Genomic DNA, 16411 nt, shown 5'->3' with positions numbered 1-16411 from the left:
TGCCCCGTCCGTCCCCCTGCGCCGTCCGTGCCCTGCGCCGTCCGTGCCCTGCGCCGACCGTCCCCCTGCGCCGTCCGTCCCCTGCGCGGTCCGTGCCCTGTGCCGTCCGTCTCCCTGCGCCGTCCGTGCCCTGCGCCATCCTTTCCTGCACCGTCGGTCTTGGCTGGTCTCTGTCTTTCAAGCAGGCATCTTTCTAGCCGAGGACTCAGAGCAGGCAGAGTTCCCCGCCTCCTTTCCCACCTGGGGTTATGTAGAAAGAACCATTGAGTTATCATTATGGGGACTGTGGACCCTGATAGCTTAGGGTTTGAGGACCATGATGGGGTTGGGTTTTAAATGGGTCACATGATGTTCTTGACTCTTCCCTTCTGAGTGGCTTCCTGACCCTGTTTTCATTTTCTCTGAAGCCTTCCCAACCTGTCCGCCTTGGTGTGAGTCACTTAGCCAGACTGTGCCCATCCTGTGGCCTGGACGACTCCCAGAGTCCAAAAAACAAACCACACCCCAGGAATGATGCTGTGTTGTGGCATTTCTCCACTCGGAACAAGAGGCGATGGGTCTGGGGTTTGTCCCTCTTACCTTTGGGACTGCTGTTGCGTCTTGTGCCCATCGCTGGTGAGCTGGCCTTGGCCAGTCAGCAGAGGTGGTGTAGGGGGCACCCTGGTCAGCAGGCTAATTAATCCCGCAAAGGTCAGCATGCGGGGCAAGGCTGGCCCTCCTCTTCCTTGCGCACAATGCCATCTTGGATCTCAAAGATACTGGGATTTACGTTAAGCAGAACATTCTAGATTTATGAATTAGACTTGGGCCCATTTTTTTATTTTATATCTTGGGCATTTCATTAAGGAGATCAGAGATAAAATATCATTATTGTGTCAGGAGACTGGCTACCAACAGTCTCCCCGACTTAGAAAAGGGGGAGTCGTTTGATTTCCATTTGAGTAAGTGGGGTATGTTATGGATCAGCAGATTTCCTCAGCTCTGGGATTTTTGAAGAGACCTAAATATGCCCCCTTTGCCTGACCATACTAATCTTGCTATTACTGTCACTTCGTACATTCGTAAATGACAATATTAGCAGCACTTTAAAGAGCTGTGGGACTTTGGCACATAGCTGAAGGAAGGTACACCCTAGTCGCTAGGGGATGTGTGCGTGTGTGTGTGTGTGTGTGTGTGTGTGGCGATGTTTACTTGACATCATCACCGTATTTGGCTGGGTTTCCTGCTGGCTGTTGGGAGGTTTGGGGTAGGGCGGGAGATTGTGTTGCCGCTGCAGTGGTCTGGGCACCTCAGGCCTCTGTATCGGTACATTTTGTGGGAAAATGTTTAAGCCAGTGACCTTCAACTTCTTGGTTCTCACCTGGGGTGACTGTGTCCCCCAGGAGACATTTGGCAGTGTCGGCATGCGTTTTTGGTTATCACAGCTGGGCAGGGGATACTACTGTCATCTAGTGGGCAGAGGCCATCGATGCTGCTCGTGTGGCCCCCTGCCACAAAGCAGTGTCCAGGCTGAGAAGTCCTGCTTTCCCGTGTTTATGGAGCAGCTTGCCTCCCATTATTTCTGAAACTGAAGAACAGACTAAGATACAGGAAAGAATATTAAAAAATAAATGACAATTCAATTTGCAAGTGTGTGTCCTTTTTTTTTTTCTTTTTTGCCAGTTATATACTTAGAAATATCTCAGTGGTTTGCTAGAATATTCTTTTTTTTCAAAAAAGAAATGATTAAAACTATACAACATGATTATATAAAAGCTTCTCATGCTTCATGGTGGCCTGTGACTCGGAGCTGTTTTGTTTGCTCAGGTCCAGCAGTGAGTGGGTTCAGATCCTGCTGGGTCCGTAGAAGAGATCATGAGAAGTCATTATACTTGTGTTTCTCAAAATCATAGTCTTTCACTCACCTAATAGTCTTTTTTTTTTTTAAAGTGAGAGACCCAGACTAGATCATCTTGCTTTTCCAGAATACTAAAAAGTTTATTTATTTTAAATGTGTAGCTCCAGATTACCTTCTAGGATCACATTCTGCTTTCTAAATCCTGTTCTGAAAAGGAAACCATGCAGTGACAGTACTTCATAAATTTTATGGCTCCTCCATGACATTTCTGGGGAAGTAAATGAAAGGTGTAAATTAAGAAAAGCAAGTGTTTGTGGTTCCCACTTTAACCTTATGTTATGTTAAATGGCTTTGTTGAAGAGGGCTGTCACTGCTCTTGAAAACTTGGGAAAATCCACAGCACGCGAGTGCCTTCAGCTGCCTTTGGGAGCACAGGATGTTTGATGTGAAAATTATATGGCCACGTCTAATTGGCTGTATTTTCACCCCACCAGATATCAACTCAAAAATCGACTCTCCCCCCTCCCCTGCTTTGTTAGCTAAGTTGTTTAACCTGAATTCGTGCTATTAAAGAATTGCATTGTACTAGTAATTCAAGTGCCATTTTTAAATGTTTTTTTGTTTAGAAGCCTTGTCTGTATGACCTAACCTCCACCTTAAAAATTTTAGACATCTGGCAAGAGCTGGTTATCAGTTCCTCCCTGATGTGGGGGACAATAAGGCCTTTGACACCCACTTTCCCCCCATAATTTACACTCTCCCCATTGTGCCCCGTGGAAGCCCAGACAACCCAGTGGAAAGAAAACAGAAGCTCGCTGGACCTTGGCTTCCTGTAAAATGGGAATAATAATTTTTTTCTCCTGCATATTTCCCAGAGTTGTGTATTTATTTCAAATAAAATGTGTTCAGGATTCAAATAGAAAGCAGTCAGACAGAGATAAGGTAAAGGCAATTACACCAATTAAAACTTGTTTTTAAAAAATAAGTTCATTCGCATATCATACAGTACACCCATTTAAAGCGGAAATGTAATGGTTTCTAATATATTTATATGGAGAGTTTTGCAACCATCACCACAGTCAGTGTTAGAACCTTTTCATCACCCCCAAAAGAGACTCCTTACCCATTAACTGTCACCCATTTCCTCAGGTTCTCCTCCTGCCCCTCGCCCCCGCTGCTTTCTGCCTGTGGGTTTGCCTATGTGGGGTGTTTTCTGTGTGTGTGTGTGTGTGTAATTGTACAATATGTAGTCTTTTGTGACTGCCTTCTTTCACTTGGCATAGTGTTTCCAAGACTCATCCATGTGGTGGCATGTTTCAGTGTTTCATACTTGTTTAATTGCCAAGTAATATTCCATTGTGTAGGTAGATCATATTTTATTGATCCATCATGAGTTGATGGGTAAGCTTCCGAATTTTAAAAATATGAAGCTAGATCATATTTGTTTTAATTTTTAAAATGATCCTTTCTCACTTATTGGAAGTGCCCTTATGGTCAACACTGTTACTGGGCAGAAACTTCCAAGTCTGTGCGTGGTCTACATATTTGAACAAGCACTTCACTCAACAGACTCTATCTGGAACTAAACATCGGATAAAGGGGACTTCAGAATTCGTGGTCTCTCTGAAGCACAGAAGACTTTTAATCAGTAGAAGTAGTAACTGTTTGTCAGAAACTTTTCTCTGTAGTTTGGCTGAGGATTAAGACGGTTATCTCCAGTGACTCAAACTTGTTCCCAAAAGGCTCTATCTCCTTTGTCTTCATCTTCTCCTCCTTTGGTAATCACTCCAGTGGCATCCAAAAGATAGTGATCAAATGAAATTATTTCCAGCCTGGGGAGTCATTTTGTTTAGTGTTTGGTTTGCTTGTTTGCTACTGTTGCTACTGTTTAGAAGATTGTTGGATTTTACCTGTTATAAATATTAAGAAGTCCAAAGATGTTCACATTCTGAAGATAGAAAAGAAAATTCACTTTGTCCAGATTTGCTCCAGATTCGCCCCAGATTTGCTCCAGGGCTCCTCTCTCTACTGTGGTCGATGTGGCCGAAGGCGGGTTTTCTGCTGGGTGGACCAGCCTGGACCAGCAGCTCCTAATCAGTTATGATCACTACCCTCCAGCACTGTTTTTGACATTAATGTCCCTTAAGCACTTTGGGGAGAAACGTTTCAAGAGAAACCTGAATTTCTTTTTCTTTATTGGCTACACATGTCAGACATACGAAAATGATTTTCACTTTAAGAAGCAGGGAGCCCTTAGTAATTTTTAAGGGAATCCTGTAAACTAGGTGTTCTCGTAGAGCCGTCTGAATGAGAGTATGTGAGTTACTGTTCTGGGTGCTACACTGTAGCAGGTGGGCCATCGATTTAGTGGTGGGAAGAAATGGGCGCAGGATGAGATGGAAGCCTCCGGGTCCCCAGTTCACCTGTGGGCTGTCTCTGATGCCGTGCACACGTGCGCGCGTGCGCACACACACACGCACACACTTCTTCTCTTTCAAGGTTCTTTTCAACCTGTACCCCTTCCATCAGTCTTCCTTTTTAGGCTGAGGCAGCCCAGATACCATAGGACTGAGCGACATTACAGAACAGTGACCCAGGCTGTGTCCACCCTGCCTTCTGCCAATCACCAGAGACTAGGCCGGACTCTGGTGATTGCCTAAGGCACATGCCCAGTGACAACAGAGGTGGGTCCTTCTGGATGACACATTGGAGGACAGTGTCATTTTGGAACCAGGGGTGTTAGTGAGAGCTGGCAAGCGTTCCCCCAAATTCTCGTGCGCCTTCCCATTCTGAGTGAGAAAGAAGGTCTCAAGGTTGGTTCTGCCTGTGGGAATCCGCTGGTTTTGAATATTTCTATCCTTCTATCATGTAAAGCAGGGGTCCCCAAACTATGGCCCCGCGGGCCACATGCGGCCCCCTGAGGCCATTTATCCGGCCCCCCGCTGCACTTCTGGAAGGGGCACCTCTTTCATTGGTGGTCAATGAAAGGAGCACATTGACCATCTCATTAGCCAAAAGCAGGCCCATAGTTCCCATTGAAATACTGGTCAGTTTCTTGATTTAAATTTACTTGTTTTTTATTGATATTTTAAATATTGTATTTGTTCCCGTTTTGTTTTTTTACTTTAAAATAAGATATGTGCAGTGTGCATAGGGATTTGTTCATAGTTTTTTTTATAGTCCGGCCCTCCAACGGTCTGAGGGACAGTGAACTGGCCCCCTGTGTAAAAAGTTTGGGGACCCCTGATGTAAAGTCTTCCAGTGAGGTTCCTCCTTTCATAATGAACTTTTTTGCAAACGTTTTCAGTTCAAGAAGTTTTATGCAATTAGTGCAGTGCACTGCCACTGTGGTTTATTTTCACAAACACCCGAGAAGGTTTAAGTAACGTTCTCTCAAAAATTAGTCCTCATTTGCACAGTTATTCAGTCATTGCACCGTGAAGACCCTCTGGAGTTTGATGTTGTCAGGAAACAGTAGCAGAAAATAGTATGTTATTATCTAATGCTAATAATTGGTTAGCAGCAATAAGAAACGAAGACATGTAATTGGGGCTCCTGTGGCTAACAAGATGTGAATTATGAAAACATTTCCCGGAGAAATTCCAGGGTTGTTCTAGAAACCTGTTATTTGCATTTGAAAACATTTGGTCTCCATTGATAGGGAGGAGGGTGCTGTTCATCAACACTGCTTTCTGTTTCTGAGCAAAGCTCTCTAAAATTTCCTGCGTGGTAACTAGATCCGCAGACACACCCATTCCATTCCCTCCGTTGTCTTTACAACCTCTCAGTCCCATTTTAGGCTGCTCACTGCCCTTTTGTAGGTGACGAGTGGATTCTGAAAGAGCAGGTTGCCCGGTGCACTTCTCCATCCCCATGAGACTCTCTCCCCGTGGCCCCTTGGTCCCACACGGTTTTGTTGGTGCTCCGTGGTGGTATATAGCGCAGCTTAGATTCCTTCCCAAAGGCTTGTTTGGGGAAGGAACTTCCCTTTAGCCAGACTTGTTAAAAGCACAGTATTGCATTTACTCTGGTAGCTGGGTTCACAAAGCTTTCTATAGCCTGTGGTTCTTGAACCCAGACTTTTGCCTATGGTTTCTTCCATGGCAATCATTGCTGGTCAAAGCTGATGGGCTTTCATATTTTTTGCCTGAACATGCGAATCAATTCCTATTCTCTTAAAGTAACTGATGAGCACATTTTTCCCGCCCTGGGCTCGCTGGCTTTTTGCTTGTCTGGAGAACGATAAGGGGGTTTCAGGGAGAAGCTTTGCCTTCTACCTGCTGAGGTCGGGACTCATCATCACTGTCGGAGGAAAGAGTGGAGAGAGGTGCCCTGGCTAGTGGAATTGGTGTCCAAGGAGCCAGGTGGCCTTAGCGTGGATTTCATTTAGCATTCCAGCCTGTTGATAACATCATTTCCTGCATGCCTTGCCGAATATCCCGACTGGATGATGTTAAGGTTAGCCACTTCAGGTTACTACCTTTTAGTCCAGTAAAGTCTTGACCTTCACTTACAGAGTTAAATTAGTGTTACTATCAGGTAAAAAGTACAAGCATCTCTTTTAATAAAAAATGTTTTGTTTTTGTTTTTAACTTTATCCTAAACTCTTAAAAAATGGCTGTTTTGTATCTACTTTTTCTTTGTGGTTTATGATACTATAGTGAAAAGAAAATGTTTTATTTCCTGCTTCTCAATATTTAATAATGAGAAATATTTTTTTTCCCTAGAAAATAAAACAAGTTGGCAAAGTTTTCTTTTCACCAGTAAAGTGCCTTTTGAAATGATGCTGCCAACTCCCATTGGTGATGCCTTCTCTGAGATATTTTCCCTCAGCCATGTAGCGCTTTTATCCGATCGAGAGAACTTGACTGGGTACATGTCACTTTGCTCCTTGAGTGGAACTTTCTTCAGTAAATGTTTCTTGTTATGTAACGGCCGCATCTGTAGATCTAGGTGTGTGGGCCCTGCACTGACAGCAGTTCGAGGAGCCAGTGGAACCCCGGGCTCTGTGCTCTGCTAGCCCCATCGAGGGGAGCAGGCTGGGGGTGGGCAGGGCACTTAGAAGTAAGTCATCCAGCAGCTGGCATCCTCACGTGATGTTACTGACCCAGCCCCGGAGCTACAGGGCGGAGCTACAGGGCGCACACCTAGTTTACTGGGAGGTGGCCGTGACACTCCACACCCCCTCACCTGTCTCTGTGGTGAGGTTGGGAAAAGGGGAGCTGTGCGTCGTCAAAGACGACATTGGCCTCTTTAGTGTTCATTCTGTTTTGCCTTCCATTTGAATCCTGATTTCTTTCTCACTTAGATGAGGTCCTGGAGGGCCAAGAAGGGATGGTGCTTCCGTTTCCCCTGTCGCCTGCCAGCTCTGAGCAGGGTGGCCGAGTGGCATTGTCATGGGTGAGGGAGGAGGAGGTAGATGTCTGAGCTGGCACATGCCATTCCTGACTGCAGGCCCTTTGCTTCTGTATTTGATGCTTACGCCAGCACATGTGCACACACATGCAGCATGCACAGATTCTCATTCTGTGTCCCTCACATATGTGCACAATTTAGAAAAAAAAATGCGTACATTTGCCATGTCAGTGATGACATCTGGATTTGGGAAAGAAGTGGGCTCCTCTTTAGTGACAAAAGGGGTAACCTGTTGGGAGCCCTGATTATGGTATCTTTGCATCTATGTTGTTTAACAACATATTTCAAATGTAATTAGTTCCCATCAAAGTTGCCTCACCTTCAGAGGTGAAAATTATTGATGGAGCTTAAAACTAAATCAGCATAATCTGTGAGGACTTAACTGTCTCTCCTAGGTCTTATATGTGCATGTGGGCTTTGGTTGGTTGTTGTTGCTGTTGCTTATATATTTTTTGTATATTTGTTTAAACATATGTGTGTATATGTGAATACATGATATAAGCTATGGGGATTTTACCCTCTGCGGAATTTTTAAAAATTTGTCATTTTACTGATTTGCTCTTTTAGTGCAATGCCTCTTGCCAATGCCCTTTTCTTAAATGGATATTAAATCCTCCAAAGATGCTGTGCTTTCAAAATAAAATTCTTTTATGTTATGTGTAGTATTAAAAGTCTGGGTTTTAGTTGTTCTTTTCTAGCTGTGTAGTCCTGGGTATGTCTAGGTTTAGGGATTAAAAAGTGAGTCCAAAAGTTTTGATTATATTATATATATTTAAGATTTCTTCCATTTGCAATTCTGATTTATTTGATAAGAAGTTTTTATTTTATTGATTGATTAGAGAGAGATAGGCAGGTAGTGAGAGAAACACTGATTTGTTTCACTTATTTATGAATCATTGGTTGATTCTTATATGTGCCCTAACTGGGGATCGAACCCACAACCTTGGTGTATCAAGACAATGCCCAACCAGCTGAGCTACGTGGCTAGGCCAATTCTGATTTATTTTAGAGACCCACAAATAATCCTTTCCCTCTTGCTGTGGGGGGAAAAAACCACATAAAAAAATATAACACAACCCAAATGTATTAGGGTTCTCCAGAGAAACAGAACCAGTACGGTAAGTGTGTGATGTATTATAAGGAATTGGCTCCAGCCATTTTGAAGACTGATAAGTCCCAAGATCTGCAGTCAGTAAGCTGGGGACCCAGGAGAGCCAGTGGAGTAGTTCCAGTCCAGAGGCTGGCTGGGTTGAGACTTGGGAAGAGCCAACATTTCAGTTCAAGTCTAAATGGAGGAAAAACCCATGTTTCAGCTTGAAGGCAGGAAGAATTCCCCCTTATTTGGGGGAGAGATTAGCCTTTCGTTTCTGTTCAAGACTTCAAATGATCAGCTGAGGCCCATTCACATTAGGGGGGGACAACCAGTTTTGAATTCATCCAAAGACATGGAAATGCTCAGAATAATGTTAGATTTGACATGTCCCAGTTAAATTGACACATAAAATTAACCATCACACCAAACTTTTCTGAGACAGCATTGAATACTTTTTCTTTCTGCCTTAGAGGTGGGCTCAGAATTCTCCCAACAGCCCACAGCTATTGGCTAGACTGGGTCTGAATAACATTATTTCATACAAAGTCTTTATCTCTGGAGGCTTTAGTGTTTTTAAGGTTTTGTTTTTGTTTTTTTGTTTTTAAATGCTTTTCTGTTCCTTATATGCCCCTTTCTTTTTTGTTGTTTTTCCTGGCAGAGCAAATTGTACTTTCTAGTTCATTGGTTTTCTTTCTGTTGTGTTAACATTTGAATATCACCCAGCCACCTGTTGGAGTAGGGCGGGGTGAGGAGGGGCTGTATAAGTTTATAAAGAAAGGAAATAGTAGAAAGTACCAGTATTGCTGCTTTCTCTGTGGCACACCTTGATTCTTGATCCATGTGGCCGTGCCCAGAGCGGGCCAGCCCACCGCCATGTCATCCAGTGCCGCACCACTGGTGAAAGGAGACCCGCCGTACTCTCTGCCTAAGCTTTCTCGTGACAGGCCCCGTCCCCAGAGTTGTCCCGCCCCTTGCCGTCCTCTGTCACAGACAGGCCGTGTGCTTCTGGAGAAGGCCTGGGGGCGGCGGCGGCACTAATGTTCGTGGCCCCTGCTTTCCGGAGACCACATCCTATAGCGGGTCAGGGTAGCCAGCGGCTTCGGAGGCGCTAGACAAGAAGGAGGCCCAGGTGGTCATTCCAGCAGGTGTGTGATTTGCTGCAGGGTCTTCCTTCCCCTCTCCAGACACGTCTGCTTCAAAAAACACCAGATGCCTACTCCAGTAGGTTGCAGTGGAGCCTCCCCTGGTCACCGCCGGGAGCATGAAACTCATGTGCCTTTTCCTGGAGCGTCTCCAGTTCCTTGCCACTCTGCTGCTTGCTTTGTGGATGGCGATGGTTGAGGTCAATCTGACTAAGGTGACTTGGCTGCCCCAGTGAGCATGCCTCTCTCTCTCTCTCTCCTCACAGCTTGAATGAGTATGTTGGTCCAGACTGAAAAGTCCACAGTTATTCCATGCTTCAGGCATGGCTGGATCCAAGGGCTCATCTATCAGAGCACCATTTCCCCCCAGCTCCTGGCTCTGCTTTCCTTCAGGTTGACTTCATTTGATGGGGGCAGGTTCAAGTTCAGAGAGCTCCTCTCTTCCCCCACAATTCTGAACCCGCTGCTGTGGTGGGGGGGGGGGTAGTATGCTGAGTGCATTGGGACTGAGCAGACTTGCCCAAGCCTGGAGCTGGGGTGGGACCCCCACCCGAACTGCATGGCTTCAGAGTTGGGCTGGCGCCTCCTGAATAATTCAGGGTGTGCTATTCAGAGAACAAGCACAAATGGATGCTGAGCAGGAAACTTGGTGGACAACTGTCTGCTTTTTTAATCTTGAGGATCCACCGGAGACTTGTCTACTTTTAGGGGAAACTGAACTACAGTTGTTTCCTGGCACAAGATGAGTTTGTATTTGTATATATTATACATTTGAATGTGTTGGTAAGGCATCTCTTTTCCTCCTCCCCCACAAAATTTAACATGGCTCACAAGACTTCATATTATGCAAAAGGATTAGAAATGAGTAACTAAGGAAAATTAGAATAAAGAGAACTGCAGGGTAGGGCCATAAGATAAGATGGAAATAAGGAGAGTCTGAGGACCGGCTGGCTGCTCGCGCAGGATGGGCGACCGTGACGTGCACATTCGGCTCTGAGGTTCCCAGGCATGGAAGAGTATCTACACCTAGTGTGCGTGTGCGTGTGCGTGTGCATGTATGTGTTTGTGCACCTGTCCCCTGGAACTTGCCGCTTTGCTCTCAGCCTTGTGTTAGGAAACAAAGCAAGCAGACAAGACAAGGATTGAAACCTCTACATTGCTGGGTTCCTTCCAGGAATACTTGGAGGGTTAAACCGTGCCACCCTTCGTAGGAGGCAGTCAGGTGAGTCACTGTTGTGACAAGGCAGAGTTATGATCACCGTAGTGGTAAAGCTGGGCCAGTCTTGCAAATGGACTCAGGCTTGCCTGATGACTCATGATCCTGTTTACAAATGGGCCAGATGAGTGCTTTAGAGCCCAGAGACCTCTCGGGGTGGCCGCCAGTGCGTCCTCTGGGGCTTAGGCAGCCCGTGCTGTGGGGCACACCTCTGGGCTGTCATTGGTGGCTTTCAGAATCAAGACGTAGGGATTGCTGCCACCAGTAGAAGGCCCTTGAGTTGCACCAGTTTGTAGGTGGTGATGCGGCCCCTTCTCATATGGGGAGTTCATGTGGCCTTTGAATGATTTTAATCCAGGGATAAACTCCCCAGGGGAGGACCAGGAAATACGGGGACCATGTAAATTATTCTAGAACTGTGGCTGCTGTTTTGTGGATTTGTTCTTTATTTCTGTCGATGTTTCTGTCTCCGTTTTCAGTACCCACTGTGTGCATTCTGTTCTTCAGTGACTTCCGGAATGTAAGATGTTGGGTCTTGTGCTCAATGTCATATTCTTCATCTTGAATTCTGTTACTCAGTATTAAGAAGGAGAAGAGAGATTTGTATATGGGGTTTTCCTTTGCATAAAACTTAAAAAAAAAAAAACTAGAACAGAGAAGGCATAGATTCTTTAAAAAGAATTCCTGGAAGTCAAGTTAAAAAGCATTTTTATTTTATTTTTATTTATTTATTGGTTTTAGAGAGAGAGAAAGGGGAAGAGAGAAACACGATTTGTTGTCCTGCTTATTCATGCATTCATTGGTTGATTCTTGTATGTGCCCTGACTGGGGTTTGAACCCTCGGCCTTGCTGTATCGGGATGATGCTCTAACCAACTGAGCTACCTGGCCAGGGTGATATTTTTTTTTCTTTTAAAGACAATTAAAATGCTATTTCTTTGTTGTGAAACAGCTCTTTTCGGACCTGAGGTCTCCCTTTCTACCCCTAAATTCTCTACCCCATTTATAGAGCAGTAGCCAACATCCGGACAGGCAAACACGTCTACACAGCAGCACTGTGAGCTGACTGAGACCTGGTCCATATTCCCCCTCTGACCTTTACTCTCTGTGTGACCTTGGGCATGCTCCTGAACGTCTCTGAGTCAGTTTCCTCCTCTGTGTAATGAGCGCACCTACCTCACAGGGTGGTTGTGAGGAGTAGCGGAAGGACATGCACGGCCCTGTTGAGCCGCGGACGGAGCAGACAGTGAAGTGAGGCAGCTCTCTGGACGGGGCTCCAGCTGGGTGGAAATTCCGGGCAGCACCTCCTTATGGGGCACTCAGGCTGTGAGCTGCCTGCCAGATCTTCCGAGGGGTCTGGAGAGGTCCATGTGGTTGCTTCTCTCTCAAAAAGACTGCAGTCTGGCCGAGGGAAACGAGTTAAGACAGATCCCCAAATAGCTGCATGGGTGGAATCATATGCAATTGCATTTTCGTAGGGTAGAAAGATCAGCAGTAAGTACCACCTGGTCTAAACTAATAGAAGATTCGGTAAGGTAAGTTGAGAGAAAGAGAGAGCAATGCTGACCAGCCGGCTCCCAGGAGGCCCAGAGGCAGGAGTGGCCGCGCCCATTGGGGTCGCCATGGGCAGGGGGGAAGAGCGGGGAGGGATGTAGCAGAAAGTCTGCATGGAGGAGGCTGTGTTTAAGACATCCCTGGAGGCTGGCCAGCAGGGGGGTGGGAGAGTTCTGGGTTCAAGTAGGGAAGCGTAACCCTCCGTGCTTGGAGCTTGCAGAGGAGTGTGGGTCAAGGCAGAGAGCCAGGCTGGGGGCCGTGAATGCCGTGGTGACGCGTTCCCCTCCCTCCCGAGCCTCACTCTGTTCCCCTTTCTTCCTGGCAGCAGTGTCCCCTCCCTTGCTGCACTCAGGGACACGACTGTCAGCACCTCTACCCCCCCTCAGACTTCACTGTCAGCACTCAAGTCTTCAGGGACATGAAAAGGAGCCACTCCTTACAAAAGGTTGGGGAGCCCTGGTGTTTGGAGGTAGGTTGCGGAGCAGAACGATGGGATGGGATGAGCTGGCCCCGTAATGAGACCGCCCAGCCCAACTTGACCTCGAGCCAGGGCAGGGCCATCCACCATGGTCCCTGCATTCCCGCCGGGCCACGATCAGACTGGTGCCATGATGTCTGGGTACACTGACCACTGATCAGTTTATCACCACCATAAAAATGCCAGTTTACGAGAAGAGGGTGGAGGGTGGTGCTTCCGTGAACCCCAGGTACCTGGCTCCCAGTGGAGAGGCCACCAGTCCAGTGTCACATGTAGCTTCTGCGAGAATGAATACGTTACCCCATTAAACTTGACCCCCAGGAAATAACTTTCTGGGCCGCTTTCCAGCTCCCAGTGGAGAAGTTATCACCTCAACTTTGCCTTTGTTATCAGTCATTTAGAACTTAGAGATTTTTCTCTTAGAATTCAGGGTGCTGAGAAAGCCCGGTCCTCTACCGAGTCACCTTCTCCAGGCAGCTGTGAATGGTGTCCTCGCAGACCTTACTCTCCGAGGACAGGAAGCATTGTTAATTTCCTTTAAATAATTCAATGCGTTGCCAATACCCCACACTGCTCCATGCTTGGGAGTGACAGTTCTCTTCAAATTAGTGGTCCCAAAGAATAAAGAACGTGGGGAACAGGCTTTCATCTTCAGAAAAGCAAAAGTCAATGCAGATAAAAATTTTAAAGTAACTCATTAGACTTGTTAGCAAATGATTTCATACTAATGCTAGCTAGCTTTTTTTTTTTTTTTAAAGAAAAGTGAATATTTGAGAACTAATTTGTAAAGTCCTCTGTCTTTTGAAAACATTTATTGTATACCTACTATGTGCCGAGTGCTGTGCTACATGTTAGGGCTGCAAGAACAGAAGGCGGGCCTGGAATATATGAACACTTGTACACGTGTCTTGCCTCAGGAGAGAGAAAAGGGGGGAACCAAATCATCTTTAAAAAGCTTGTTCTAATTTAAGAAGTAGTGCACAGCCCTTCAAGAGAACTAGAGACACACAGGGAAATCCTACATAAGAAAACATAGATAACCACCGTCTATCTGTTTATAATCTCTTAATATCCGGGTGCATCTCATTCTCACCATTCACATGTCTAAACCTTTAAAAAGTCTTTCCACAAAGTTGGAATTGTGCTTTACACTGTTTTTGTATTTTCTTTTCACTTGACACAACACCAAGGATCCTTTCCTACACCCTACTGTCTCTTAGTTCTGGCTGGTAACGCCCCAGATCGGTGTCTCGCGGAAACTTTCCTGTCTCACCGTTCCCCTTGGGCCAGGTGAGCGAAAACCGAGCCTGTTGCTGGAGTGTACCTGGATTAATTACCTGGCCCGCGGCGTCTGTGTAAAGCCCGTGTCCTTTTAAGTGGCCGGGGCTGACCGGCCGGGGGTTCCCTGTTCTGTGCAGCCGCAGGTCCGTATGGAGGTTTTTCTTGGCGATCCCTCCCTGACTCATCTTTTTTAGTAAGTAGTCCATTCTGACTGTGGGTGAGAAGGCCACACCGAACACAGCTGTTCCTCCACCAGGGCCTGGCGAAACGGTGACTTGTTAATCTTTGGTCGGAGTTAGGAGGTCCATGAAGGAGAACTAGGTCCCCATTTTTGAATGTGAGGAAAATGAAGAAGAAAGGCTGGGTTTCTGCCTCACACCTCGAGATCCACAGGTTAGGCCCCGCTGCTGTGCCCTTAGCACAGGGGACTGTCCTCTGGGAAAGGCCAGCCGTCCCACCTTCAGGATTAGTCTAAATCCCAAAGCTGTGACTCAGTCAGACACAGGGACGCCACTCATGGGCTGTGTGAACTTGGGCAAGTTACCCTACCGTTCTGCCTCAATTTCCCCATCAGAGAAGGGGAACCCCCCAGGGGCATTTGTGAGCATCACACGAGGAAGGTGGGGGCCCGGTCAGACCTGCTGGTGCGAGGTTCTTGGGGAGCTGTGCACTGGTGGAGTGTCTGCATGATGGGCGGCCACCGCGGGCAGCTCAGCTGCGCCGCTGGTTTTCTGTGCAGCCTCTCCCAGAAGTTAGTTACGTCTCCTTCGTAGTGTCTCCTACTTCAGCAGTTGGGCTGGTGTATGGAAATCACTGTCCAAAGCACACACATCCTTGAGGTGGCTCTGGGTAGCGTAGCAGAAACTGAGCACGATTGGCGTCAGGACTGGGTTTGAGGCCAATGTTCTCTGGCCCCTGTTGGCAAGGTGTGTCGCCCCTGTGGGGTGCAGTGCCTCAGTCTGTAAAAAGGGGGTGGCAGTGGAGTAAGTACTTGCCCAGCCTGCTTCCCTGGGATCTACGAGGCTCCCTCCAAACACTGACCGAAGTGTGCTCTTTAACACAGTGCTTTCTGGGGCCCAGGCACTTCTGGAAGTGGTGTGTACACTGATTATTCCCTTTTTGCAGATGAGCCACAGGGAGGTTAAGCAACTTGCTTAAGATCACACAGCAAAGGGACGGAACTTTCAAACTGCTGTTCATGAAAGGCCTCAGCAATAGTCCCTGGTTTGGAGCCTTCCACACCAACCATCTTCTTGTTGAAGGAGGTGTTGGATGTTGTTCAACACCCCAGCCATCCCAGGAGCTGGGACGGAACTTCTGACACAGGACATTCAAAGTTCCGTGTCCGCTTTACAAGTACAGCAGTGTGGGTACCTCTGCCCCGTCCATGTTGAAGCTTTCCTTGTCCCCGTTTCTCTTCCCTTGCTGTTCATCTGAGTCTAACCTTTAGTTCTCTCCTCGAGAGACTTCGGGTTGGCTGACCAGTTGAGTAAATATGACTAAGAAAGTCAATACCCACCTGGGCAGGCATGACTCACTTCTTTCTCGTCAGCTATTCCCGAACATTTTAAAGCTAGCCATACAGAGTCATTACAGCGGGGCTATTAACCTGTTTAATAGTGACAAGGATAGGGTGTGACCCACAGCATAAGTGCTTTCAGATAAAAAGAAAGTGTTTTTTCCTGTAATTGCTTAGTCAATACCATTTTCACGGAAATGCTTGCAAACGATCTTTTAAAAAGTTCTTTGTCCCAGTCTTTTCCTTACTCCTTGTTTCCTTCCTCTTCGGGGCTTCTACAGACCTTTCCTAATCTCTGGAGATCAGCAAGATGGCGCGCTGTGTCCCTCCTGAGGTTTTGGCTGACCTATCTTTTTGCTAGTGTGGAGCCTGTTTCTCCATCTGTTAGGGATATGTGAGTACATGAGTGCGCGTGCGAACACGCGTATGTATTCAAAAGAGGGCACATTATTGTGGGTACTTGCTTATGAACCTCTCAACTCATACATTTAAGGAGAAACGAGACTTCTGCTAATTTTGCAAAGCTAGTCACACAGACAGGGAGTTAACCATTTTGGTGAGAGGAAATGAAACTTTTCTTAGGTTTATTAGACCACATCCTATAAATCTGTGGCTTATTATATGTCTGATTTCTAAAAAGCATGGCATCACGGCCGAAGTTTTAATTATGCTCGTTAGTCACTGAAACAAACATAGGCATTACTTCATTTCCTTGGTGTACTTATTTATTTATTACATGTTATATATGGAAAAATCTAGATTTTTCCTGCATTAAAAGGGTCTGTAATGATCACCATGCATTAGCGAGCATTCTGTTACGCTGGGTGTTTCATGTGTCCTCCCTGTCCCCTGTCAGCTGCGTCGGGGGCTCTGATTG

General features: G+C 46.4%; 1 protein-coding gene across 31 annotated transcripts in view; it reads left to right on the top strand.

The window, feature by feature from the left end:
• TCF7L2 (transcription factor 7 like 2) overlaps positions 1 to 16411 on the top strand; it is a 200515-nt gene that overhangs the window by 113121 nt on the left and 70983 nt on the right. For 11 of the 31 annotated variants that reach the window (XM_066355845.1, XM_066355842.1, XM_066355840.1 and 8 more), the window contains one exon: positions 12582 to 12725. The exons of 18 other annotated variants lie outside the window; for them this stretch is intronic. In XM_066355845.1, the coding sequence (XP_066211942.1) occupies positions 12582 to 12725 (144 nt within the window). The remainder of the gene's footprint in view (positions 1 to 12581; positions 12726 to 16411) is intronic. 2 more of the 31 variants (XM_066355839.1, XM_066355862.1) reach the window with 1 other exon arrangement.

Source organism: Saccopteryx leptura, chromosome 13 (assembly GCF_036850995.1).
Source record: "Saccopteryx leptura isolate mSacLep1 chromosome 13, mSacLep1_pri_phased_curated, whole genome shotgun sequence".
NCBI lineage: Eukaryota > Metazoa > Chordata > Mammalia > Chiroptera > Emballonuridae > Saccopteryx > Saccopteryx leptura.
The sequence above is the reverse complement of the archived record's forward strand: the minus strand, read 5'-3'. Positions and strand labels throughout refer to the sequence as shown.